Source organism: Felis catus, chromosome A3, assembly GCF_018350175.1.
Source record: "Felis catus isolate Fca126 chromosome A3, F.catus_Fca126_mat1.0, whole genome shotgun sequence".
Taxonomy (NCBI): domain Eukaryota; kingdom Metazoa; phylum Chordata; class Mammalia; order Carnivora; family Felidae; genus Felis; species Felis catus.
In genome coordinates this window covers 24,694,030-24,721,806 of record NC_058370.1, presented here as the reverse complement: position 1 = coordinate 24,721,806, position 27,777 = coordinate 24,694,030, and the positions used below count along the sequence as shown (strand labels likewise).

Sequence of the window (27,777 nt, the reverse complement as noted above, 5' to 3'; positions counted from 1 at the left end):
AGTTATACACACTGGTTAGTTTTTAAAACAATGGAACCTTATTCTATCACAGTATTGGAGTCTAAAAGACCAAAATAAGGGGTCAGCAGGTTTGGAATTTATCAGAAGGGAGAATCTATGCTGTGCCTTTCATAGCTTCTGATGGATGTTGGTGATCCTTGCATTCTTTGGCTTTGTATATGCTTCTTTCCAATCTCTGCCTTTGTCTTCATATGGTATTCTGTGTGTCATCACCTTATCTTTATTCTGTGCATATCTCTATGTCCAAATTTTCTTCTTATAAGGTCACAAGTCATTGAAATAAGGTTCTCCTCATCTTAACTTGATTACATCTACAAAGACCCTATAAGACCTATAAGACCAAGTAAGGTCACATTCTGAGGTTTCAGGTAGACAAATTTTGGGGGAGACACTTCTCAACATAGTACATTGGTTATGTACCCTTTTTTTTTTTTAAATGTTTGAAATGTTACTTAAACAACAACATCATATAGGGGTATCTGGGTGGTTCAGTTAGTTAAGTGTCTGACTCTTGATTTCAGCTCAGGTCATGATCTCAGGGTTGGTGAGATCGAGACCCACATAGGGCTCTGTGCTGACAGTGCGGAGCCTACTTGGGATTCTCTCTCTGCCCCTCCACTGTTCATTTATACACAGGTATGCTTGCATGGTCTCTCTGTCTTTCAAAATAAATAAACTTAATAAAAATCTTAAAAAAATAATTATACAGTAAAATTGGCTTTTGTGTGTGTGTATGTGTACAGTTGTATGAACTTTAACATATGTATAGGTTTTTGCAACACCACAGGCAGGATACAGAATAGTTCCATCATGCCAGAAACCTCCCTTGTACTTCATTTTGTAGTCCTATCCACCCTCCACTCTTCACAGCCACAGATTTGTTATCTATCCCTATTATTTTGTCTTTGGGAGACTGTCACATAAATGGAATAATACATATGTAACTTTTTGAGACTTGGTTTCAATCAGTATGATTGGTGCCTTCCAGATTCATCCAAGTTGTTGCACATATCAGTAGTTTGTTTCTTTTTGTTGCTGAGTAGTATTCCAGGGTATGAATGCACCAGTTTATCAGTTTACCTGTTGAGGGATATTGGGTTGTCTGACGTTTTTGGCAATTATGAACAGAGTTACTATAAACATTACTATACAAGTTTTTTAATTTTTTTTTTTTTTTTTACTTTCGACAGAGTGCACCCCTCCCATACAGATTTTAAGTGAATGTTGCTTTTATTTCTTTTGGCAGGGTTTCTTTCCTTCTTTCTTTCTTTCTTTCTTTCTTTCTTTCTTTCTTTCTTTCTTTCTTTCTTTCTTTCTTTCTTTCTAGTGTTTATTTTTGAGAGAGACAGAGACAGAATAAGAGTGCGGAAGAGGTAGAGAGAGAGGGAAACACAGAATCTGAAGCAGGCTTTAGGCTCTGAGCTGTCAGGACAGAGCCTGACGCGGGGCTCAAACTCACAAACCATGAGATTATGACCAGAGCTGAAGTCGAACACTTAACTGACAGCCACCCAGGTGCCCCTAGGCAGTGTTTCTTAATCTTGGTGCTATGATATGTTGGGCTGGATCGTTCTTTGTTGTGGAGTGCTGCATTGTAGGGTTTTCAGTAACATCCCTTGCTTCTACCCACTGTTGTAGAAAACAAAACAAAACAAAACAGATCTCTGCATTATAGTAGTATACTTTTCCCTTCTGCAATTGGTAAGTAAAATGTGGGATAATACTTTGAGACCATACAAATATCCTATTTTCTAATAACCTTTTATCCAGTGGTTTCTCTATTAGTGCATAAAAAATTATCCCAAAATATTGCAGGTTAAAACAAATATTTTTTATCTGTATGGTTTCTGTGGGATAGAAATTCAGAAGTGGCTTAGCTGGATGGCTTTGACTCTGAGTTTCATTAAGACACAGTCAAGATGTTGGTTGAGGCTGCAGTTCTCTGAAGGCTTGAGTGGGGGCTGGAGGATCAGTGTCCAAGGTGTCTCACTGCTATGGTTGGTGGGTTGGTGCTAGCTGTTGGTGGGAGGCCTCAGGTCCTTGCAACATACACCTTTTTCTAGGGCTGCTGGAGTCTTCTCACAAATTGGCAGCTGGCTTCCCTGGAGCAAGTGACCTGAGAGCAAGTGGTGTCATCCTTTTTTTTTTTTTTCAATTGTGGTACAATGTGTATAACAATAAATTTACCATCAAAACCATTTTCAGGGGCGTCTGTGTGGCTCAGCCAGTTGAGCGCCGACTCTTGATTTTGGCTTAGGTTATGGTCCCAAGGTTGTGGGATTGTGCCCTACATCAGGCTCCTTGCTTACTGTGGAGCCTGCTTGAGATTCTCACTCTCTCTGCCCTTCTCTCCTGCTTGCACGTGTCTTCTCTCTCTCAAATAAAAAATAAAAAACCCATTTTTAAGTGTACGATTCAGTGGTACTAAGTACTAATTCATATCACTGTGCTGTCATCACCACCGTCCATCTCTAGAATTCTTTTCTTCTTGCATAGTTGAAACTCTGTATCCCATTAAGCAATAACTTCACATTCCCTCCTTCCATGAGTCCTTGGTAACTATGGCTCTACTTTCTGTCTCTGATTTGACTGCTGTAGGTACCTCATATAAGTGGAATCACCTTTTTTTTTTTTTTAAGTTTATTTTTGAGAGAGAGAATGAGAGCGGGGGAGGGGCAGAGAGAGAGGGGGACAGAGGATCCGAAGTAGCCTCTGTGCTGACAGCTGAGAGCTGATCTGATGCAGGGCTGAAAGTCACGAACTGTGAGATCATGACCTAAGCCGAAGTGAGATGCTTAACCAACTGAGCCACTCAGGCACCCCAATGTGGAATCATCTTTTTGTGACTGGCTTATTTCATTTAGCATGTTCTCAAGGTCCATCCATGTTATAGCATGTGTCAGAATTTCCTTCCTTTTAATTTCCTTCCTAATATTATTCTATTGTGTGTATATACCACATTTTGCTTATCCATTCAACCATTGATGGACACTTGGGTTACTTCTGCATTTTAGCTATTGTGAATAATGCTGCTATGAACTTGTGTGTACAGATACTTTTTTTAGATCCTACTTTCAATTGTTTTGGATATATAACAACAAGTAGAATTACTGGATCATATCGTAACTCTTTAGTTTTGAGGACCCACTGTACTGCTTCCCACAGTAGCTGTATCCTTTTACATTCTTACATTAGTGCACAAGTGTTCTAATTTCTCCATATCCCTGACATTTTTTTTTTTTATAGTAACCATCTTAATGGGCTTAAGTTGGTATTTCATTGTGGGTTTTTATTTGCATTTCCTTAATGATTGGGGGGGGGGGGGGTTAAATGTTTTTATGTACTTCCTGGCCATTCTTTGGAGAAATGTCTGTCATTTCTTTGGAGAAATGTGTTCATGCACTTCGTCCTTTTTTTTTTTTTTTTTTTTTTTTTTTACATTTATTTATTTGTTTTGAGAGAGAGAGTGTGCCTGTGCAGACATGTGTGTGCAGAAGAGGAGCAGAGAGAGAGAATCCCAAGCAGGCTCCACACTGTTAGTGAGGTGTAGGGTTCAAACATACGAACCAGTTAGATCATTACCTGAGCCAAATTCAAGAGTCGGACGATTAATCAACTGCGCCACCCAGGCACCCCTCCATTTTTGAATTAAGATTTTTATTGTTGTTGAGTTTTAGAAATTCTCTGTATACTGGATATTAATCCTTTAGATGAATGATTTGCAAATATTTTCTCCTATTTTGTAGGTTGCCTTTTCATTCTGTTGATAGCATCTTTTGCATAAAATTTAAAATTTTTGTGAAGTCCAGTTTGTCTATTTTTTCTTTTGTTGCCTGTATCTTTGGTGTCATATGCAAGGAATCATTGCTAAATCCAGTGTTGTGAAGCGTTTGTCCTATTTTCCTCTAAGAGTTTTATATTTTTAGTTCTTAACATTTAGGTCTTTGATCCATTTTTAATTTTTGTAAATGGTGTTAGGTAAGGGTCCAACTTTATTCTTTTCCAGGTGGATATCTGGTTTTCCCAACACCATTTATTGAAAGGACTGTCCTTTCTCCATTGAATGGTCTTGACACCCTTGTCAAAAAACATTTTACTTTATATGTAAGAGTTTATTTTGGGGCTTTCTTTTTAGTCCAATAGAATAAGTTTGTATGTCTTTATGCCATTATCACAGAGCTTTTATTATTGCAGCTTTGTACTGAATTTTGAAATCAGGAAATACAAGTCCTCTAAATTTGTTCTTTTTCAAGATTGTTTTGGCTCTTTAAGGTCCCTGGAGATTTTTTTTAAGTTTGTTTATTTTGTGAGGGAGAACACGCGTGTGTGCACACACACACAGGGTAGGGGGCAGAAAGAGAATCCCAAGCAGGTTCCACACTGTCAGTGCAGAGCCCAACTTGGGGCTCCATCCTACAAACCACAAGGTAATGACCTAAACTGAAATCAAGTGTCAGAAGTTTAACCAACTGAGCCACCCAGGTGCCCCAAGGTCCCTGGAGATTCTATAGGAATTTTAGGATGGATTTTCTATTTCTGCAAGAAACATTGGGATTTTGATAGGAGTTGCATTGACTCTGTAGACTGCTTTGGGTAGTATTAACATCTTAACAGTATTAAGACTTCTAATCCATAAACATAGGATGTCTTTCCATTTATTTGTGTCTTCTTTAATTTCTTTCAGCAATGTTTTATAGTTTTTAGTGTTACAAGTCTTTGACCCCATTGGTTAATTCCTAAGTATCTTACTATTTTTGATGTTATACATAAATGGGTTTGTTTTCTTAATTTCCTGTTTAGATTGTTGATTGTTTTTAATTTTTTTTTTTTAATGTTTATTCATCTTTGAGAGACAGATCACAAGTCAGGGTGGGGCAGAGAGAGAGGAAGACAGAGAATCCGAAGCAGGCTCCAGGCTCTGAGTTGTCAGCACAGAGCCCAACACAGAGCTTGAACTCACAAACTGTGAGATCATGACCTGAGCCAAGGTTGGACACTTAACTGACTGAGCCACTCAGGCACTCCTTAGATTGTTCATTTTTAATGAATACAAATGCATTGGATTTGTGTGTGTTAATTTTTGTGTCTTGTTAATTTGCTGAATTTGTTTTAGTTTTAATACTTTGTGTGTGTGTGTGTGTGTGTAATCTCTCGGGTTTTTTATATATACAATCATATCTTCAAACAGAATTCTACTTCTTCCTTTCCAATTTGGATGCCTTTTATTTATTTTTTTCTTGCCTAATTGCTTTTTTTTGGGGCTTCTAGTTCTATGTTGAATGGAAATGGTGAGAATGGCCATCCTTGCTCATTGCTGATCTTCGACAAAAAGCTTTTATTTTTTCAACATTGAATGTGATGTCAGTTGGGAGTTTTTCATATATGGCCTTTATTAACATACAGGTGGTTCCCTTCTAGTTCTGTGTTGAATGTTTTTATCATGATGGGGTATTAAATTTTTTCAGATGCTTTTTCTCTATCAATTGAAATAATCGTGTTTTTCCCCCCTTCATTCTGTTAATATGGTACGTTACATTGATGAATTTTTATTGTTTAACCATCCTTACATTCCAGGATTAAATCCCACTTGGTATACAATCCTTTCAGTAAGCTGAGAAATATCTGTTTCTCCCTTCAAACATGTCAGTTTTTGCTTTATATGTTTTGATGATCTGTTATTAGCTGGGTAAATGTTTATAATTGAATCTTCTTGCTGTTTCAGACCTTTTATTAATATTGTAACATCTTTTGTCTTGTAACTTTTTTTAACTTTTATTTATTTAGTTTTATTTTATTTATTTTATTTTTATTTTTATTTTTATTTTTTTTTATATATATGAAATTTATTGACAAATTGGTTTCCATACAACACCCAGTGCTCATCCCAAAAGGTGCCCTCCTCAATACCCATCACCCACCCTCCCCTCCCTCCCACTCCCCATCCACCCTCAGTTTGTTCTCAGTTTTTAACAGTCTCTTATGCTTTGGCTCTCTTCCACTCTAACCTCTTTTTTTTTTTTCCTTCCCCTCCCCCATGGGTTCCTGTTAAGTTTCTCAGGATCCACATAAGAGTGAAACCATATGGTATCTGTCTTTCTCTGTATGGCTTATTTCACTTAGCATCACACTCTCCAGTTCCATCCACGTTGCTGCAAAAGGCCATATTTCGTTTTTTCTCATTGCCACGTAGTACTCCATTGTGTATATAAACCACAATTTCTTTATCCATTCATCAGTTGATGGACATTTAGGCTCTTTCCATAATTTGGCTATTGTTGAGAGTGCTGCTATGAACATTGGGGTACAAGTGGCCCTATGCATCAGTACTCCTGTATCCCTTGGATAAATTCCTAGCAGTGCTATTGCTGGGTCATAGGGTAGGTCTATTTTTAATTTTCTGAGGAACCTCCACACTGCTTTCCAGAGCGGCTGCACCAATTTGCATTCCCACCAACAGTGCAAGAGGGTTCCCGTTTCTCCACATCCTCTCCAGCATCTATAGTCTGCTGATTTGTTCATTTTGGCCACTCTGACTGGCGTGAGGTGATACCTGAGTGTGGTTTTGATTTGTATTTCCCTGATAAGGAGCGACGCTGAACATCTTTTCATGTGCCTGTTGGCCATCCGGATGTCTTCTTTAGAGAAGTGTCTATTCATGTTTTCTGCCCATTTCTTCACTGGGTTATTTGTTTTTCGGGTGTGGAGTTTGGTGAGCTCTTTATAGATTTTGGATACTAGCCCTTTGTCCAATATGTCATTTGCGAATATCTTTTCCCATTCCGTTGGTTGCCTTTTAGTTTTGTTGGTTGTTTCCTTTGCTGTGCAGAAGCTTTTTACCTTCTTAAGGTCCCAGTAATTCACTTTTGCTTTTAATTCCCTTGCCTTTGGGGATGTGTCGAGTAAGAGATTGCTACGGCTGAGGTCAGAGAGGTCTTTTCCTGCTTTCTCCTCTAAGGTTTTGATGGTTTCCTGTCTCACATTTAGGTCCTTTATCCATTTTGAGTTTATTTTTGTGAATGGTGTGAGAAAGTGGTCTAGTTTCAACCTTCTGCATGTTGCTGTCCAGTTCTCCCAGCACCATTTGTTAAAGAGGCTGTCTTTTTTCCATTGGATGTTCTTTCCTGCTTTGTCAAAGATGAGTTGGCCATACGTTTGTGGGTCTAGTTCTGGGGTTTCTATTCTATTCCATTGGTCTATGTGTCTGTTTTTGTGCCATATTTATTTAGTTTTAAATGTCTACACCCAATATAGGGCTTGAAATCATGACCCCAAGATCAAGACTCTTCTGATTTAAGCCAGCCAGGCGCCCCATCCTTTTTTGATTTAAAGTGTATTTTGTGTGACATTAGGATAGTCACATGGAATATCTTTTTCTATCCTTTTACTTTTGGCCTATTTGTGTCTTTGGATCTAGACTGAGTCTCTTGTAGACAGCATATAGATTATGTTTTAAGCCATTCTGCCACTTTCTGTCTTTTGATTGGAGAGTTTAATCTTGTTTCATGTAAAGTAATTACTGGTAAAGAGGGACTTCCTCATTTTACTATTTATTTTCCATATGTCTTACAGTTTTTTCTGTCATTCATTTCTTCATTACTGTCATTGTGTTTAGTTGATATTTTGTAGTGAAACATTTTTATTGCCTTCTTATTTCCTTTTGTGTATATTCTGTAACCATTTTCTTTGTGGTTACCACAGGGATTACATTTAAAGTCTGAAAGTTATAATACTCTAATTTGAATTTATAACACTTAATTTCAGTAACATACAAAAACTGTTCTTTTACAGCTTTGTCACCACCCATTGCAGTTATTGGTGTCACAAAATTGCACCTTTATACATTGTTGTGGCATTGCCTCTTATAACCTAGCCTTGGATGTCACATACTGCCCTTTCCTGCCACATTCTATTCAGTAGAAGAGAGTAAATCTGGCCTACATTCAAGAGGTGGGATATTAGTTTCCATCTTTTGAAGGGAGCTTGTGGATATATTTTAAAATGCCCTCATCTTGGGGCGCCTGGGGGCTCAGTCGATTAAGCGTCTGACTTTGTCTCAGGTCATGATCTTACGGTTCGTGAGTTCAAGCCCCACATCAAGCTGTGTGCTGACAGCTCAGAACCTGGAGCCTGCTTCGGGTTCTGTCTCCCTCTCTCTCTGCCCCTCCCCTGCTCATGCTCTCTCTCTCTCTCTCTCAAAAATAAATAAACATTAAAAAAAAATTTGTTAAAGTGCCATCATCTGTTGATTCTTGCCTGACTCAGTTATTACATTAGGTTGCAGAATAATAATTCTTTCATTTCTTCTTCATTTATTAAGCTCAGCTAAATTTTGAGGGGAAACTCCATCCCCATCACCAGCCTCCAAATATTACTTCCGAACCAGCTTTTTTATTACATTTTAATATTTTTTATTCTTATCCCCCAAATTTCTGGCTTATTAGATAACATTTCTGTGTTTGTTTCATCATTGGTAAAAAAGGTTGTAGTATCTACGTCACAGGGAGTGTATTCATTTCCTGTGACTGCTGTAACAAATTACCTCAAACTTGGTGACTTTATTAAAATAAAGACTTATTTTCTCACAGTCCTAGAGGCCAGAATTCTGAAGTCAAGATGTCAGAAGAGCTGCATTTGCTCTGAAAACTCTAGGGAGAATCCTTCCTTTTCTAATTTCTGCTGGATGCCCGTGTTCCTTGGCTTGTGGGCGGCATAATTTCAATCTCTACCTGTCTTCACATTGCCTTTTTTTCTTCTCTCCTCTGTAGGTCTTTTAACAGGACAATTGTTGGATTTTAGGTCTACCTGGATAATCCAGGATGATGTTATCTTGAAATTCTTAATTTTATCTGTAAAGATCCTTTTTCCAAGTAAGGTCATGTTTGTAGGTTTCAAAGAATAGGATGTGGATGTATCATTTTGGGAGCCACTATTCAACCCATCACAAGGAGATTGCAGTAAATGAATTACTGCATGCAGAATTCTTTAAAAGTTCTTAGCACATGACTATTCACCAAATTAGTTATTTTTTATTATGGTGATGCTTGTGTTTTATAGCAGCCTCCTGAATTTAGTATTTTATCTCTTATACCACCTTATTTTAGCAATATAAATTTCCATACCTAGCATCCATAATTAGGGTGGCTTTATGTTATGCTTTGCCTAGTATAGTTCTGGTTTATTTCCATTGACACAGTGTTCTATCTTGTCCCTGTTCATACTCAAAAATAACCCAATTTGGATGAAAAATTAAATGGTTACTCTCCCATAATTCATCCTATCCTTTATTTTGCTGTTTGAGAAAAATCATTACTGAATGTAAAATAAGTATATACCCTCCTATTTGAATTGTAAGAACTTCAGGATAGATTCTAAACATGTTAGGTTAGTACTTCAGTGTAAGTTTTCTTGTTCATGTACTTTATAGGAAAGATCTTACTTTACCTTAGCACTTAGCCAAAATTATACCTTGGCTTCTCTGTTAGTTTTCTGTTGCTGTGCAGTGAATTATCCCAAGGTTCAGTGGCTTAAAATAACAGTAACGTATTATCTTCTGCAGTTTCTCGGGTGAGAAATTTGGGAGCAGCTTGGCTGAGCAGTTGTGGCTTAGGGTCTCTCTTGATATTGCAGTTAGATATCAGGCAAGTCTGCATTCATCTATAGCCTTGACTGGGACTAGAAGATCTACTTCCAAGGTGACTCACTCATGGTTAGCAAATTGGTGATGGCTCTTGGTAGGAAGCTTCATTTCCTCTTCACCTGGGCCTCTCCATAGGACCACTTGAATGTCTACATAGTATGGTTGCTGGCTTCTCCCAGAATAAGCAATCCCAGGGATCAAGGCAAAAATTGTAATGCCTTTTATGACCTAGCTTTGGATGTAATACACTGTTGTTTCTACCATATTCTGTTGGTTGTATAGGCCAACTCTGTATCACTGTGTCAGGGGAATTACACAGGAGTTTTGAATATCCGGAGGTAAGGATTATTGGAGGGCATTTTTGAGACTGGCTGCCACAGCGTCTAGACTTCTAACTGGCCAAGAATTCAAATGTTTTTATATTCTAAACTTTTAATATTTATTTATTTGTTTACAGCAAGCATGAGTGGGGGAGAGGGACAGAGGGAGAGAGAGGATCTTAAGGAGGCTCCATATTCATGGACTGAGCTACCCAGGCACCCTTTTATTTTTATTTATTCTTTTCAGATCTTTTTATATATTCTTTCTCTCTTAATTCATCTGAATTCCAAGTGTGCCAACCCAGGTGTTGTTGTTGTTGTTGTTGTTGTTTTCATTTTCTCGTGTTACCTTGTTATGAATATGTTTTATGTTCACATGTTTGTATAGTTACCCCAAAATAGTTGGCTTTAAAAACATTTTTTACTTTTTTCGCTTAAAGGTTTTCTGCTTTTCACTTGGTCCATAATACCGGTCAGTTTCTAGGTTATTAGGTGTATTATGTAGAGTCTTTTGAGTTTTCTAGGAAGACATTCACATTGCTTGTGAATTATGTTTTGTTTCTATTTATAACAACAGAGCCCAGTTCATTGATTTTTGTAGTCCATTCTTTTTCTGTTGTATCATTTTCGCCTTTGTCCTTTGTTGGCCAAATTTAAGCACATCTCCTGTTCTCTTCCTATTTTCCTTTTCATCCATAAGTGCTTCTCTTCTGTGGTGTCTTGTCCAAATTTTCCCTCCCTACAAAGTCAAAATTTATTACTACAGCCTGTATTTCCTTACTTATGTTATTTGCACAGGGAGCACAGTGTCAATTTTCTATAACTCTAATTATTTATATTTGGCTCTCCCTCACATTTTAAGTTCTAGGAGGGCAGAAGCCTTACCTTTGTAAATCTGTGGTGTTTACTATTATGATGGGAAACTTTCTGCAGTGTGTGTTCATTGGTTGCTTTTGTATTGTTATTATGAACCTAAGAACAAAAACACCCTTTGTAACCTCACTTATTTACAAATAGAGGCTCTTTTGTACAGGTTACAAGTGCCCCCATTTATTTGGAAAAATGTTAGGCAGTGGTGAGTCCTTTGGATCGTAATAGATATTTTTAAAACTTTTAATGTTTAGTAAGAAAGATATCATAATTTCAAGTTCTTCTGAAGTGTCATAGAAAAGTACACCTTGAGTAACTTTTTCATATTTATTGATCAATTCAACAGGTATTTGAAGGTGTACTATTAATATGCTTCAGGCATTACATCTGGCTTTTCATGTAAAGATGAATGGCCCCTGATCTTAAGAAAACAGTTTGAAGGAGGAGACAGATTTGCCACAGATATTAAGGGACAGCTATTGAACACTTGTTAGGTTTAAGACTGTCTTATAGCACTTCGTGGTATTATCTCACTCTTCAAAACAAAACTATAATAAAATTGTCCCTGTTTTATGGATGAAGAAGAAATGGTTCATAGATTAAGTAATTTGTTCATGTTTGCACAGTAAATTACAGTGTTAGTTTGTGGATCTAAATCTGTCTGATTCCAAAGCCTGCACATTTAATTACTGTGTTGTAATATCTCCTGGAATACGTGCAGCAGGGTTGATGAGAAGAACTTCATTATTTCTGCTTTGGAGTCGAGGGAGAGCTACCAGATGAAATGCTTGAGTAGAATGTTGAAGGATAAGAGAAGACTAGATGAATGGGAAGTTAAGGAAGAAGCAGAGCAAAGTTTGAATAGAAGGAACAAGTAAACAACAGAAATATTAAACAGATGGCATGCTGAGGTAGGATGAGTAATTCTGTATGGTTAGAGCGTGGGGTATGTATGAGAGAGTGGAAGGTGAGTTAAGAGAATAGGCAAGTGAGGATCATCAGAGATGTAGGGGATTCATTTTAAAAATCCTTCTGACAACATTGTATATATGGACAGATTGAGGCTAGACAAGGACAAATGTTGAAATTAGTATGGTAGTGTAAGGAGAGCCAAATGAAGGGAGTAGTGATGGGGATAAAGAGGGAACTGTAAAAAAAAAAATAATAATTACAAGATTTTTCACTCATATCCAACTGTTTTATTTTAATGTCTCAAGGAATTTTGCCTCTTTCACGTTTCCCATTTTTTAGTCATAATGGTGATGTATGTAGGTTCTTAAATAGTACCTAGTTTTTTCACTTTGATACTTAAGAGCAGGGGGGTTAGCAAAATCATGGCCCATGGAAGCAATCTGGCTTTCTGCCTGTTTGTGTAAATAGTTTTTCTGGTACACAGTCTCATTCATTCATTTTATGTGTTGTCTATGGCTGCTGTCACACTACAAGGGAGTTGAGTAGTTGTGACAGAGATCATATGGTCTACAAGGTTTAAAATATTTACTCCCTGGCCCTTTACAGAAAAACTCCCTATTTCAGAGCATCAGATTGAAGACATTCTATTATCTAATAACTAAAGTGAATGTAATAGAGCTTACTTAATATTATGTACTGGTCATTATTAATTAGGTGACATTGACCACATTTGTCATTCAGAATCTACATTACTTCCTTAATGTATTTGGAAATCATATTAGTTAACCTCTCCCAAATTGCAAGGTTTCTTAGGTAAAGGGGGTTTAAATGTAAAGAGATTTATGAAAATAAAGAATGGAAAACTCTTTTGTACAGTTGAGTTTTGTTAGTCCAACAAGGACCAAAAAATAGTTTAAAGCTACAAGATGATTTAAGACTACATCATACTCTGGCAACCAAATTATTTTGTCAGTCTGGCAGCAGTAGGTATTGTTTGATCCCTATTCTAGTGTTCTGACAATCTATGTACAGAGCTTGCAATTTTAGACTACTTGAGCTGACTAAAATTGGTGTAGCCTGTCTCCACAGTATAGGCTGTTCCTACTGGGGACTGTTTTCATGCAAATTCCTTTTTTTCCCTGAATGTTCCTTCTTTTCTTTTCTTTCTTTCTTTTTTAATGGCATCCTATTTTTGTTTCATGAATGTAGTATCTTTTCATCTCTCTGAAGATGTTAATACATTTTTAAAAGTGTTCTTTGTTTTTCTTTGGCATTACTTCATGATAGGAGCTTCTCACATTGCCTGCTAGTATTTTATTATGTTTAAAGAGGGGAGACTAAAAATCAGGCTGGGAGCTCTGAGTGTGCATGTATGGAGGAGAAGCTTGTTAACAGAGAACCTCGCTATAGGATTTTCTGGTGGATAACCTTTTAAGAAGTTGGAGGACTTCATAAAAAGACTCATCCTATCCACTGCCTGTTTGGTTCCTTTAATTCTCCTGTTTTTGATATTGTCCATCCTTTAACTGTGGCTGGCATCTCCCATTCTAGAGATGCTCTATTTTACCGTCTCTAGAAGGAAAACCCCTAAGTCTTGTGTGAAATAGGGGATTTAGGAATCACAGGCAGCTTTCAGACCATCCTGCTTATATGTCTTAAATTTACTCCCTACTTCCAGAATTACCTGGTGTGTCTTGAAGACACTTCAGTGTAAAACAACTTAGTTCTTGGCTTTTCCCTACTACCAACATAGGAACCGACTTTCTTGAGTGTGCTGTTACTTAGCATTGCTCTGTTTTGTAGTTGACTGTAGTTAGTTGCTTGCTGTTATCTCCACTTCTATTTTGCCTGACAAATAGTACTATAGTTACTTTTTTAATTTTTAAAATTTCTTTGCTAGAGTTGAGAGGGAATTTGAAAAGGGAATTTGAAAGGGGATTCAGATGTGCATGTGTAATCTATCATCTTTTTGTAAAAGACCTTTTTCCACATATTTACTTTTTGTTTACATTCTACAGCCTTTTGGATTCACACATTTTTTTTTTCTCTCAAATATTTTTTTTCCATACTGGTTTGGAATTTGTTCATTCTGTTTTTTTTACTGCTTTTCATTGAAATTTTAACTTGCATATAAACCTCACTGAAGTTAATCAGTATCTTTGCCTTGCTTAGCAATACAAAGATATTGGAACTTGACTCCAGCTATCTCCATTCCTGATTTTAATTCTGTTATTCAGTATTTTAGCTTTATACATATATTTTTAATTTTTTTTTAATTTTTTTATGTTTATTTGAAGGAGAGAGAGTCAGTGTCAGTGGGGGCGGGTCAGAGAGACACAACTTGAAGCAGGCTCCAGGCTCTGAGCTGTCAGCTGTTGTGGACTTCAACCCACAAACTGTGAGATCATGACCTGAGCTGAAGTCGGAAGCTTAACCAACTCAGCCACCCAGAGCCCCCTGTACATATATTTTTAAATGTTTATTTATTTTGAGGGGAGTGAGCGTGTGCCTGTATGTGCACTTGCACGCTCGCACAGGTTGGGGAGGGGCAGAGAGTCCCAAGCTCTTCACTGACAGATGCAGGGCTCCATCTCACAAACTGTGAGATCATGACCTGAGCCAAAATCAAGAGTTGGACGTTTGACTGAGCTACCCGTATGCCCTTAGCTTTATATTTTTAAATGCCCAAGTTAGACATTCTTTCATGTATTTTGTATTTATCTAATTTTACCACTTTCTTAGTCACTTTCGTATCTTGAGTTGCAGAACTTTCTTTCACAATCATTGTCTTTATTCCTGAAATATATCCTTTGGAATTTCCCCTAGTGATGGTCCACTGATAGTAAAATATTTTAGCTTAAAAATAAAAAATGTCCCCTAATTTTTTTGTCTTAAAGAGGTTTGTTGATATGTAGTTCACATTCCACACAGTATACCCATTTAAAATATACAATTCAATGGCTTTTAGTATATTCAGTGTTGTGCAATGATCACAACATTCAGTTTTAAAACATCATTACCCCAAAAATCGCTCTGTCAGTGAATTCTCACCCCAAATCCCACATCTGCTCAGCCCTAGGCAACCAATAATCAATTTACTGTCTCTATAGATCAGTTTACTCTGACATTTCATGTAAATGGAATCATACAATATCTGGTCCTTTATGACTGGCTTCTGAGATTTAGCATAGTACTTTCAGGGTTTATCCATGATACAGGTTTTACCAGTGCTTCATTTCTTTTTATTGCCGAATAATAGTCGATTGTATGAATACACCAGATTTAAAAAAATCCATTTATTAGTTTATGGGCATTTGGGTTGTTTCTATTTTCTGACTATTACGAATAATGCCGTTGTGAATCATGTTCAGGTTTTTGTGTGGACATATGTTTTCATTTCTCTTGGGTATATACCTAGAGAAGAATTGCTATATCATATGGTAATTCAGTGTTTAACTTTTTGAGGGACCACAAAATGTATTCCATTGTAGCTGTACCATTTTACATTCCCATTAGCAATCTATGAAGGTTCTAGCTTCTCTATATCCTCATTAATACTTGTTATCAGTCATTTTGATAATACCCATCCTAGTGGGTGTGACGTGGTATCTCATTTTGGTTTTGATTTGCATGTCCCAGATGATTAATGATGTTGAGTATCTTTTCATGTGTTTATTGGCCATTTGTGTATCTTCTTTGGAGAAATGTCTCGGTATTTTGCCAGTTTTTCAGTCATTATCTTTTTGTGTTGTGAGAGTTTTTTTTATATATTCTGGATACTTTCATCAGATATACATGATTTACAGAAATTTTATTGCATTTTGTGGGTTGACTTCTCACTTCTTGATGGTGTTTTTGAAGCACCAAAGTTTTAGCTTTTGATTTATATCCACTTTATTTCGCTTTTGCTTTTGGTGTTATATCTGGTTCTATTTGAATTTTAGGGTTTTTTTCCCTTTTAAAAAAAATGCCATTGATAGGGATTGCACTGAATCTGTAAATCTTCCAACCCATGAAAATGAATATCTTTCCATTTATTTGTGTCTTCTTTAATTTCTTTCAGCCGTGTTTTGTAGTTTTCATCTCCTTGGTTAAGTTTATTCCTAAGTATTTTATTCTTTTTGATGCTATTGTAAGTGGGATTGTTTTATTTATTTATTTTTTTCTGACTTGATTGCTCTGGCTAGTACTGTAGTACTGTGTTGAATAGAAGTGGTGGGAGTTGGCATTCTGTCTTATTCCTAGTATTAGAGGAAAAGCTTTCAATTTTTCACCATTGAGTGTGATATTAGTTGTGGGCTTTTCATATATACTCTTTATTTTGTTGAGGTAATTTTCTTCTATTCCTAGTTTGACAGTTTTTATCATGAAAGACTATTGAATTTCTTCAAATGCTTTTTTTTTTTTCCAACATCAATAGTGGTGATAATGTGATTTTAGGCCTTAATTCTTTTAATGTATAATGCATTGATTTTCATATGTTGATCCATCTTTGCAACCCAGGGATAAATCCCACTTGGTCATAGTGTATTAAGTCTTTTAATGTGCTGTTGAATTTGCTTTGCTAGTATGAAAAACTGAAAATTTTGAATTGTTAAAATGTGGCAACTCTGGAAATCAGATTCTTCTTCCACTTCATGGTTTCTTATTGCTACTCATTATGGTGGTTGTTTGCTTGTTTGGTGACATTTCCAAACTAATTTTTTGTGTAGTCTGTATTCTTTGTCATGTATGGCCACTGTCTTAGACTTCACTTCCTGCTTGCGTGGAGCCTGAAGGTCAACCAGAGTTAAGAGCCAGGATCTTCTGTCCTTCCTGAACAAGCATCCACACCTGGGCATGCACATGGACTTCTAGATTTAACATAATACCCAGGAGTTTTTCAAAGCTCTCATTCCCCCAAATGTCTCCTTCTCCAGTCTCTTCCTTCCCAGTCTTTTCTAATTTTTTTTTTTAATATTTATTTATTTTTGAGACAGACAGAGCATGAACGGGGGAGGGTCAGAGAGGGGGAGACAGAATCTGAAACAGGCTTCAGTCTCTTAGCTGTCAGCACAGAGCCCGACGCGGGGCTCGAACTCACGGACCGCGAGATCATGACCTGAGCCGAAGTCGGCCGCTTAACCGACTGAGCCACCCAGGCGCCCCCTTCCCAGTCTTTTTAATATATCTGTTGTGTGTCCCATCTATTATCCCTTGCCCCAAGTGGCAGTGGTTAATATATTTGATTTTAAATGCTTTTGACATACACTGCCTGGGAAAGTATCTCAGCCCCAAGGAGGCTCCCTGGCAGGGAAAACAAAGGCAAGAGAAGTTCTGAGCCAATCCTTCATGTAACTTAGACAGTTAAAACATGCGCCCACGGTTCTTTTGTAGGGGTCTAACTTAATTTTTTTTTACATATGGTTGTGCAGTTGTTCCAGCACCATTTGTTGAAGAGATAGCAATTGATGAGGGAAACAAAGGCAAAAGAAAAAAGATTAAATTTCCCTATTACTTAGAGCCCATTGACAAGTCCTTGAAACAGGCAGAGTGACCTTCCTCTGGTAGCTCAGTGGCCTCAATGTTGACACTTTGCTAAGGACAAAAGGCAATCTTAGCCTGACCCCCTAGGAACCTGTAAGTCTACTTTAACATATAAAAATTCCTATTGAAACTCCTTTTTCTCTACCTCCCCCTCCCCCGCCAAGATACATGTTGGTAATCATACTCCAAGCTCATGGCCCACTGATAATACATCTGAAGGGTCTTTTGACTGAGGAGTTATTAGACAGTAGTAAATGACCTTTACCTAACAATAGCTAGGCACCTCAAGGTCTTGGAAATCTTGCTTCCAAAATTCCTTAGAGACTTAGGCTATCCCTAACCCCCTCCCAACTTGAAAGTCACAACCCCATGCAGCTTTTTCTGCCCATGGCTCGTTCCCCCCCCCACCCCCCACCCCCCGTGCTTAAAACAAACAAAACCAAAAAACAAAAATAACCCTTTTTGCACTGAAGACGTTTCAAGAATTCTTTCTTGGTTGTTGGCTCTGAACCCCAACATTTTCTATATCAGCAATGGTTATTATTTTATTTATTTATTGCAAATTTTTATTTATTAAAGTAATTTCTACACCAAGTGTGGTGCTCGACCACACACTGCCGCTCACCAGCGGAGCCACCTTGGTGCTCCAGCAATGAGTGACACCAAAAGATTTGACATAGTTAGATATGACACCAAAACACAATCCATGAAAGAAAAAATTAAAAATTGGACTTTATTAAAGTTAAATCCCTTGGTTAACAAAGGCACTATTTATTTATTTTTTAATGTCTTTATTTTTGAGAGAGAGACAGAAAGAGAGTGCAAGTGGGGGAGGGGCAGAGAGAGAGGGAGACACAGAATCTGAAACAGGCTCCAGGCTCTGAGCTGTCAGTACAGAGTACAACATGGGGCTCAAACTCATGAACCGTGAGATCCTGACCTGAGCTGTGTAGTTGGACGCTTAACCGACTAAGCCACCCAGGTGCCCTGTACAATCTACCAATTAAGCCACCCAGGGGCCCTGTACAATCTGGTTTTCAATCCTATTCCTGGCACAGTGCTCCTAAAACCCTTGAAATTTTCTAAGTGATGAGAATGATAAAGGTGTCTTTTGTTATATTATTGAGGTGACTTTTAGACCTTGTCTTAAGAATGGAGATTGGTTGCTAGTGGAGCCAACCATGTGATTGGAGGTTGTAACTTTCAGTCCTACCCCCCAAAACCCCCCAACCTCTGGAGAGGGGAAGGGGGCTGGAGATGGAGTTCAGTTGCTAATGACTAATGATTTAATCATCCATACCTGTGTAATAGCTTCCATTAAAAAATGTAAAAGGATGAGTTTCAGAGAGTTTCCAGGTTGCTGAATGCAGGAGGATTTGGGGAGAGTGGTATGCTGGCTGAGGACGTGGAAGCTTCACACCTTTTCCCCATACCTTGCCCTATGCACCTCTTTCATCTGGCTGTTACTGAGTGATATCCTTTTATAATAAACTAGTAACCCAGGAGATGATAATAGTAAGTTTGAGTTCTGTGAGCCACTCCAGCAAATTAATCAAACCCAAGTAGGTAATCATTGGAACCTCTAATCTATAGCTGGTTAATCAGAAGCACAAGGGACAACCTGGACTTGCATATAAGCATTTGAAGTGTGGTGGGGAGCTTGTAGAACTGATCATTTAACCTGTGGGATCTGACACTATCTCTGAAATAAGTTGTAGGACACCCAGCTGGTGTCAGAGAATTGCTTGTTGGTGTGAATGATGCGGTTTGAAGTGTTGCAACGGGTGTGGAGTCCACGGCCAAGAAAGAATTCTTGAGATGTTTTTGGTGCAAAAAGGTGTTTTTATTATAGCATAGGGACGGACCCATGGGCAGAAACACCTGCAATGGGGTTGTGAGGAATGACTGATTATATAAGATCTTCTATCCTATGGAGGGTAGGGTGATGCTAAGTTTCCAGAAAATTGAGTCTATAGGTTTCTGGAGATTATGTTTTTCTTTTTTAAAGATTTTTTTTTTCAACATTTATTTATTTTTGGGACAGAGAGAGACAGAGCATGAACGGGGGAGGGGCAGAGAGAGAGGGAGAGACAGAATCGGAAACAGGCTCCAGGCTCTGAGCCATCAGCCCAGAGCCTGACGCGGGGCTCGAACTCACGGACCGCAAGATCGTGACCTGGCTGAAGTCGGTCGCTTAACCGACTGCGCCACCCAGGCGCCCCGAGATTATGTTTTTCTTATGAATCATTAAGACCGTTGCAAAATGAGGTAGACACATGTCCTGCATAACTGTTAGTTAACCATTTGTTTTTCCCTTTTCTTTGTTCTTGGGTAGCCCTGAGTGCCTGAGGAATGTCACATATCCCTTGATGGGGAAGTGTTGCGGGGGTGTTAGCTTGTGCTTTGCCCTCAGCTTGCCTTTTGCTCCCGCATTATGAGGAAACCATAATGGAGGGAATTATGGGAAACCATGTGGGAGGAAACCATCCCCCACATATACACCCACATTTTGGACCCTCTACACTGTTAAGAGAGTGAAAAGAGAAGCCTATAGTTTGCAAGAAAATATTTGTGAAACACATATCTGGTAAAAGACTTGATTCTAAAATACATAAAGAACTCTTAAAATGTAATAATGTGAAAACAAGTAAAAAGTGAGTAAAAGATCTGAAGAAATACCTTACCATACGTCAGATAAGCATGTGAAAAGATGCTCAACATCATGTCATATGGGAATTGCAAATTAAACCATCAGTGACATATCACTGTACATCTGTTAGATTGGCAAAATTCTGAAAAGCTAATAATACCAAATGCTGGTGAAGGTATGGAACAAAAAGAATTCTCCTTCAATCCGAGTAGGAATGCAAAATGGTGCACAACTTTGGAAGACCATTTGGCAGTTTCTTACTGGGTTAAAACATAAGCGTACCATTATCCAGCCATTGTGTACCTTTTTACTCAATTGAATTGAAAACCTAAGGCCACAAATAACTTATACATGAATATTTATGGCAGCTTTTTTCATAATTGTCCCAAACTGGAAGCAAGCAAAATGTCCTTTAATAGGAGAATGGATAAACTGTGGTACAAACACACAATTGAATATTATTCAGCAATTAAAAAAAAATAGGGGCACCTGGGTGGCTCAGTTGGTTAAGCGTCCAACTCTTGATTTTGGCTCACGTCATGATTTCATGTTCATGAGTTCCAGCCCTGCATAGGGCTCTGTGTTGGCAGTGTGGAGCCTGCTTGGGATTCTCCTCCCACCCTCCTCCCCGCCCCCACCTCAGCTTGCATGCACTGTCTCTCTCTCAGTAAATAAATAAGCTTTAAAAAAAAAAAAAAAGCTGTCAAGCCATGAAAAAGTATGGAAGAACCTTAATAGTATTGCTAAATGAAAGAAGCCAATCTGAAAAGGCCTCAAATTGTATGATTCCACCTACCTGACGTTCTGGAGGAGAGAAAAACTACAGATAAAAAGATCAGTGGTCATCGGGGTTCTCAGTGTGGAGGGAGGAATGGATAGGTAAAGCTTGGATGGTGAGATTATTCTGTGTGAAACTAAACGTGGACCCGTGGCGTTATGCATTTGTCAAAATCCGTAGAACTGTACAACACAGAGTGGATGTGAATATAAATTGTGGGGCTTGAGCTTACAATCCCCAAATGCCTACTGACTGCTCAAGCATGTTCTACCAACTGAGCCAGCCAGGCCTCCCTGAATTTTATTTGTGTATCTATTTTTAATTTTTTAAACATTTTATTAATTTTTTAAAAAAGATTTTATTTTTAAGTAATTCCTACACCCAACGTGAAGCTCAAACTCACAACCCTGAGATCAAGAATTGCATGCTTAGGGGCGCCTAGGTGGCTCAGTTGGTCGAACATCCAACTGCGGCTCAGGACATGAGCTCACAGTCCGTGAGTTCAAGCCCCGCGTTGGGCCCTGTGCTGACAGCTTGGAGCCTGGAGCCTGCTTGAGATTCTGTGTTTCCCTCTCTTTTTGCCCTTCCCCCACTCATGCTGTGTCTCTCTCACTCTCAAAAATGAATAAATGTTGGGGCGCCTGGGTGGCTCAGTTGGTTGAGCATCCGACTTCGGCTCAGGTCACGATCTCGCGGTCCGTGAGTTCGAGCCCCGCGTCGGGCTCTGGGCTGATGGCTCAGAGCCTGGAGCCTACTTCCGATTCTGTGTCTCCCTCTCTCTCTGCCCCTCCCCCGTTCATGCTCTGTCTCTCTCTGTCTCAAAAATAAATAAATGTTAAAAAAAAATTAAAAAAAAATGAATAAATGTTAAAAAAAAAAAAAGAATTGCATGCTTTACCAACTGAGGAAGCTGCCCCCCCCCCCCCCCCGCTTTTAATTTTTTTTTTTTTTCAATTGAAATGTAGTTGACACACAATGTTACATTTGTTTCAGGTAAACAACATAGAGATTTGACAGCTCTACATACTATGTTATGCACACCACAAGTGTAGTTGCCATCTGTCACCATACATCACTATTAAATTACCATTGACTGTGTTCCCTGTGCTGTACCTTTCATCCCCATGACTTATTCATTCCATATCTGGAAGTCTCCCACTTCTCTTCGCCCATTTTACCTCTTTACCCCTTCCTTTTGGCAATCACCAGTTTGTTCTCTGTATATATTGGTCTGTTACACTTTGTTCATTTGTTTTGTGTTTTAGATTACGTATAAGTGAAATCATATGGTATTTGTCTTTCTCTGTCTGATTTATTTCGCTTAGCATAATACCCTGTAGGACCATCCATGCTGTTATAAATGACTAGATCTTATTTTTTTTTTATGGCTAATACTCCATTGTATTTTTATATACCACATCTTTATCCATTCATCTACCGGTGGGCATTTAGGTTGTTTCCATATTTTATCTGTTGTAAATGCTGCAGTAAACATAAGGGTGCATATATATTTTCAAGTTAATATTCTCAGTTTTCTTGGGGAAATACTCAGTGGTGGAATTACTGGATCATATGGTATTTCTATTTTTAATATTTTGAGGAACCTCCATACTGTCTTCCACAGTGGCTGCACCAATTTATATTCTCATTAACAATGCACAAAGGTTCCCTTTTCTCCACATCCTTGCCAATACTTGTTATTTCTTGGCTTTTAAAAAAATGTTTATTTTGAGAGAGAGGGAAAGCATATGTGTATAGGAAAGGGGCAGAGAGGGAGAAAGAGAATCCCAAGCAGGCTCACGTTGTCAGTGCAGAGCCTAATGTGGGGCTTGATCCTAGGAACTGTGAGCTCAAGACCTGAGCTGATATGAAGAATCTGGATGCTCAACGGCTGAGCCACCTAGGCACCCCACTTGTCTTTTTGATATTAGGTATTTTGACAGTTGAAATTGTAGACTTAAAAAAAACAATAAAAAACTTCCAGTGTATTCCTTGCACTGATTAACAAGGTGGATAAAGTGCCTACTTTTGTGGACTTTAGAGTCAATAAACAAATCAGAAATTTTTCAGTGATGTCATAGAAAGTAATAGGATGGTTAACTTCAGATTGGATAAGTCTGGACAGATCTCTGAGGAGGTGATATTTAACTGAGGCCTGACTACAAGAACATGTTAGCTATTTAAAGATACAGAAAAAAGCATTCTTAGCAGAGGGAACAGTTAGTACAAAAGCTGTAAGGCTAGGATGAAATAGTGTATTTGAGAAATAGAAAGCAAGCTAGATTTGCAGTGGGTGAAGGGAAGAATGATAAGAGGTAAAGTCAGAGAGTTAGCATGGGTAGTATGGACTTGGGGCATCTATAAGCCAGGGTAAGGAGTTTGGATTCTATTTTAACTGAGATAGGAGGTTATTGAGTATTTAAGCAGAGTAGAGTATGATCTAATTTTTATTTTTCAAAGAGGACTCCAGTTGCTGTGTGGAGGATGATGGGAGGGAGAAGGAGCCAGTAGCAAGTACAGAAGCAGGGAGACCAGTTTAATGACTTCTAGTAATTTGTTGTCAGGGAAGGGATGGCTGTTTGTAGCTTAGACTAGGATGGTTAAGAAGAGAAGGAGTAATGTGGCTATATAGTAGGGTATGTTTTACAGGTAGAATCATTAGAACTTGTTGAGGGAAAGATCATGCCCATATGTTTGGCTTGAGCAACTGGGTGGATGGTGGTGCTGTTGCGGCCAAGATGAGTGTGTCCAGGTATAGAGAGTTTTAATTTAGTCATTTTAACTGTGTAGGTAGGCAGTTGTAAGTAATGGTCAAGATGAAAAGTGTGGAGCTCAGGAGAAAACATGGGACTGGAAGTATAGGTTATCTATTATATCTAGTCTCTCTTGCCTGTTTTTTATTTTGTTTATTTATTTATGTATTTATTTAGAGAGCACATATGAGCAGGGGAGGGAGGGAGAGAGGGAGAGAGAAAGAGAGACAGAGAGAGAGAGAGACATTATCCCAAGCAGCTCCACACTGTTAGCGCAGAGCCTGATGCAGGGCTCAAACCCATGAACTGTGAGATCATGACCTGAGCCAAAACCAAGAGTCAGATGCTCAACCAGCCAAGCCACCCAGGTGCCCCTCTTGCCTGTTTTTTAACTTGTACAAATCATCAATAATAAATGTTTTCTTTTAAAAACCTCAAACAATACATATAAAACCAAAGTTCCCCATGACCACCTCCTTTACTGTATATACTCCTCTCCTCCACAAAGTTAACCACTGTGACCAGTGTCAGATGTGTACTTTTTCCTGCATTTATTTATATGTATCTATAGGAATAGTTTACTTTTGTTTGCAAAAATGACATCATAATGTATATATTTTATAACTTAAATGTTCTTGGAATCATTTCATTTTGGTCATTAGTAAGTTACTTGTTTTAATGTCTGCATTGTATTCTGTTCTATGCTATGAATGTTACTTATTTAACTGGTTACCAATTGATACTTACGTGGTTTCTTTAGTTTTTCTTTTTTTACTATTATACGTAACGGTAATTTTTTATTCTTCTTAAGAATTTAAAGTATTTAGAGATATATAAAAGTAATATGTGTAAGTACATGCATTATTACAATTACCAGCATGTTTTTGCAGAGCAACTCATTCTACCACAGTGATTATCTGTAATTATCTGGAGAGAATCAGTGTTCCTAAAAATGTGTTTAATCTGTACTTTCATCAGTCTTTTCTATATGAAGTTAATTTGAATTTTAAAATATATTTTATTTCTGTAGAGATCTTAAATTTATTTACTTTGTAACTTTGTAATTAATGCTAATTTAGAATAAATAATGTACACTATACTATTAAAAAAGTTATTTTTCCGGCAATAAATTGTTGATATAGATCAGCAGCTAGAATAGTACTTTATCATGCATAATAAGATCAGCACGGGATATTAGACTTCGCTTGCTGTCTCTTGATTTACTTGTCTTGATGTCATAGTACTGTTGCATGCAGTCTTTTGGGTGTTGAGGAGAAGGTAATAACTATACAGAATGTGGTAATGATGTCTTTGGAAGGCCCTTTGTATAACAAGCACTTTGAACCAGAATATCCTGTACAAAACAGTGTTAAGGCTTTTGTGTTATAATTCATTTCTTTTATATTTTGGGTGACTACTATGACATTATGGTGTATGCCTTCCCTGTTTAAAATAAAAGGTCTCTTTTAATAAATTGTAGGTTATAAAACATCTGAAGTGGGCAATTTAAATAAAGAAGATGAAGGGGGAAAAATGCACACACTGACGCACACACTCACTCACCCGCACACATACACATACCAGGCCACAGAGAATGAGCTAGTTTCTATAGTGAAGACCAAAATTTTAGCTTTGAACGTTTTCATAAGTCAAGGAATAAAACATTAGATTTTGTAGAGTTGGTCTCAGTGGGAATTATTGTTCCATTTCATTTTGGCAGATTTGAGAAGATACCAGAATTGTTTGATACTAAATTAAAAAAATTCCATGAGCAGGGGAGAGGGGCAGAGGGAGAGAGAGAGAATCCCAAGCAGGCTCCATGCTCAATGTGGAGCCCGACGTGGGACTTGACCCCACAACCCTGGGATCGTGACTTGAGCCGAAATCAAGAGTTGGATGCTCAACTGAGTGAGCCACTCAGGTGCCCCTGATATTTAAAAATTTTAATGGAAGTCTAAAATTGTATGAAAATTTAAGACAATAGGTACAGTATCAAGATATTTTGTCTTACTGTATATTATGGTTCTTACATAGTACTTGGTAAATAAGTGCTAAGTAAATTTCATTTCACTTTAATCTTTACCTTGACCCAGTTGAAATATTTCTAGTATTGTTATCCAGTCCCCAAAAGCCTAAGAACAGATTTTTATTGTAAAGATATTTAAACACTATTCATGATAAAGAACATTTACAGAGCATTTTTTAAATATACATAATCATGTTTGCAACAACTCTGTGAGGTAGACGTGGTGTTATACTCATTTTTCTGATAGAAAACTGGGACCTAGAGAGGTTATATAACTTAAGTAGTGTCATATAAGTGTCATAGACAGGAATTGAGCCCAAATGTTCTGACTTTGTTAAAACATCTTTGTTATATTAATCATGCTGTTTCCACATGGGGTTACCTTTTCCATGATTGGAGACTGAAGAAGATATGTGAGACTTAATCATTTAGTGTAGTTCGAAGTCTTTGTTGTTGTTGTTGTTAAATTTATTTTGAGAGAGAAGACTGTGAGCAGGGGTGGGGCAGAGAGTGAAAGAGGGAGAGAGAGGATCCCAAGCAGGCTCATCGCTGTCAGCACAGAGCCCAGTGCAGGGCTCAGACTCATGGAATTGAGATCATGACCTGAGCCGAAATTAAGAGGTGGACTGCTCAACCCGACTGAGCCACCCAGGTGCCCCTCAAAAGCCATTTTTTAATTCATTTCATCAAACAGATATTTAAGTGTTTGCTGTGTGTCAGGCACTATTTTTGGGCTTCTGGCTTTCATCAGTGAACAAAACAAAGATCCCTGCTCACATGGAGTTTATATTCTAGCCTAGAGATTCAAAACAATAAATTTGGGGCGCCTGGGTGGCTCAGTTGGTTGAACGTTCAACTTCGGCTCAGGTCATGATCTTGTGGTTTGTGAGTTCGAGCCCCACGTCGAGCTCTGTGCTGACAGCTCAGAACTTGGAGCCTGCTTTGGATTCTGTGTCTCCCTCTCTCTCTCTGCCCCTCCCATGCTCATGCTCATGCTCTGTCTCTCAATAATAAATAAATGTTAAAAAAAATCCACTTGGATATGAAAAAAAACAATAAACATAATTACCAAGTGAATTACTTAGTATGTCAGAAGGTGATATATTCTGTAGAAGAAAAAAAAAATGACCAGGGAATTGGAGCAGACTGTAATATTGTCAAGAGAACAAGTAAAACGAAAGTCCTAGTGCTAGAATGTGCTAGCATATTTGATGTATAACAGGGAGGTAGGTGCTTGAGTAGATTAGGAGAATAGAAGGAGATAAGATCAGGAAGTTGGGAGCATGCATCTTATATAGTCTTTTAAGGTCATGGTATGGATCTAAGCTTTTACCCTGAGTAAAATGGGAAGCTTTTGCAGGATTTTGAACACTTTAAAAGTCATCCTGATTGTGTTCAGAATAGGCACTGAAGCCAGACACAGCTAGAAACAGGGAGACCTAATCCAGGGGGGAAAAAAGGTGGCTCTGAACAGATTGATGGTAGAGGTGGTGAGAAATGGTTGGATTCTGGACATACTTTGCAAATGGAGACAACAGAATTTGCTGGCAGATAGGAAGGAAAATAAAAAAAGAAAGGCAGGATGACTTCAAGGTTTTTAGCCTGAGTGTCTGAAAGGATGGAGTTGTTACCAACTGAGATAATTTACAGGGAAAATCAGGAGTTCAGTTTGATTTGTTAAGTTTGGGGGGTTTTTCACATACCCCCAAGTAAAGTTGTTCAGAGTTTAGGAATGAAGTCTGGGATAGAAATATAAAGTTGGGACTCATTGGTATATAGATGACATTTAAAGTCACAACACTGAATGATATCTTTGAGGAAATGTGTACAGAGAGGTAAGAGGGAACTGAACCCTAGGATACTCCCAACATTAAGAGGGGAGAAAACAGAAGAGATTGTCAAAGGAGCCTAAGAACAATCAGTGAGGTAGGACTTAAACCTAGAGAATGTTCCTTGGGAGCCCAAGGAAAGAAAGTAAACCATGGAAGATAGAATGATTAGCCATGTAATTTTGCTGACAGGTTAGGCAGGATGAATCCTAGAATTGAAAATTTAATTTAGCAATATGAAGGCCACTGTTACTGTGCAGTCTTCAGTGAGATATGAAAATGGCCTGGTTAGCACCATACATATTTTTTTTAATGGGACTTTTTGATGTTTACAGTGTGTCCTTTGCCATGTTCAGGTTTGCCGTCCTGTTGGTGGTATGTCTGGCAGTGGATCGCAGCTTGGTTCAATGGGTAGCCTGACCATGAAATCACAGCTTCAGATCACTGGTAAGTCT

The 27,777-nt window shown here is 38.1% G+C and overlaps 1 protein-coding gene across 4 annotated transcripts in view; it reads left to right on the top strand.

The window, feature by feature from the left end:
- The window catches only part of ITCH (itchy E3 ubiquitin protein ligase), a 145,960-nt gene that overhangs the window by 17,338 nt on the left and 100,845 nt on the right, over positions 1–27,777 (top strand). For 2 of the 4 annotated variants that reach the window (XM_003983597.6, XM_006929828.5), the window contains one exon: positions 27,679–27,769. In XM_003983597.6, the coding sequence (XP_003983646.1) occupies positions 27,700–27,769 (70 nt within the window). In that variant the 5' untranslated portion in view covers positions 27,679–27,699. Of the gene's footprint in view, positions 1–27,657; positions 27,770–27,777 lie in introns of those variants that run through there. The other 2 variants (XM_011280854.4, XM_019826622.2) reach the window with 2 other exon arrangements.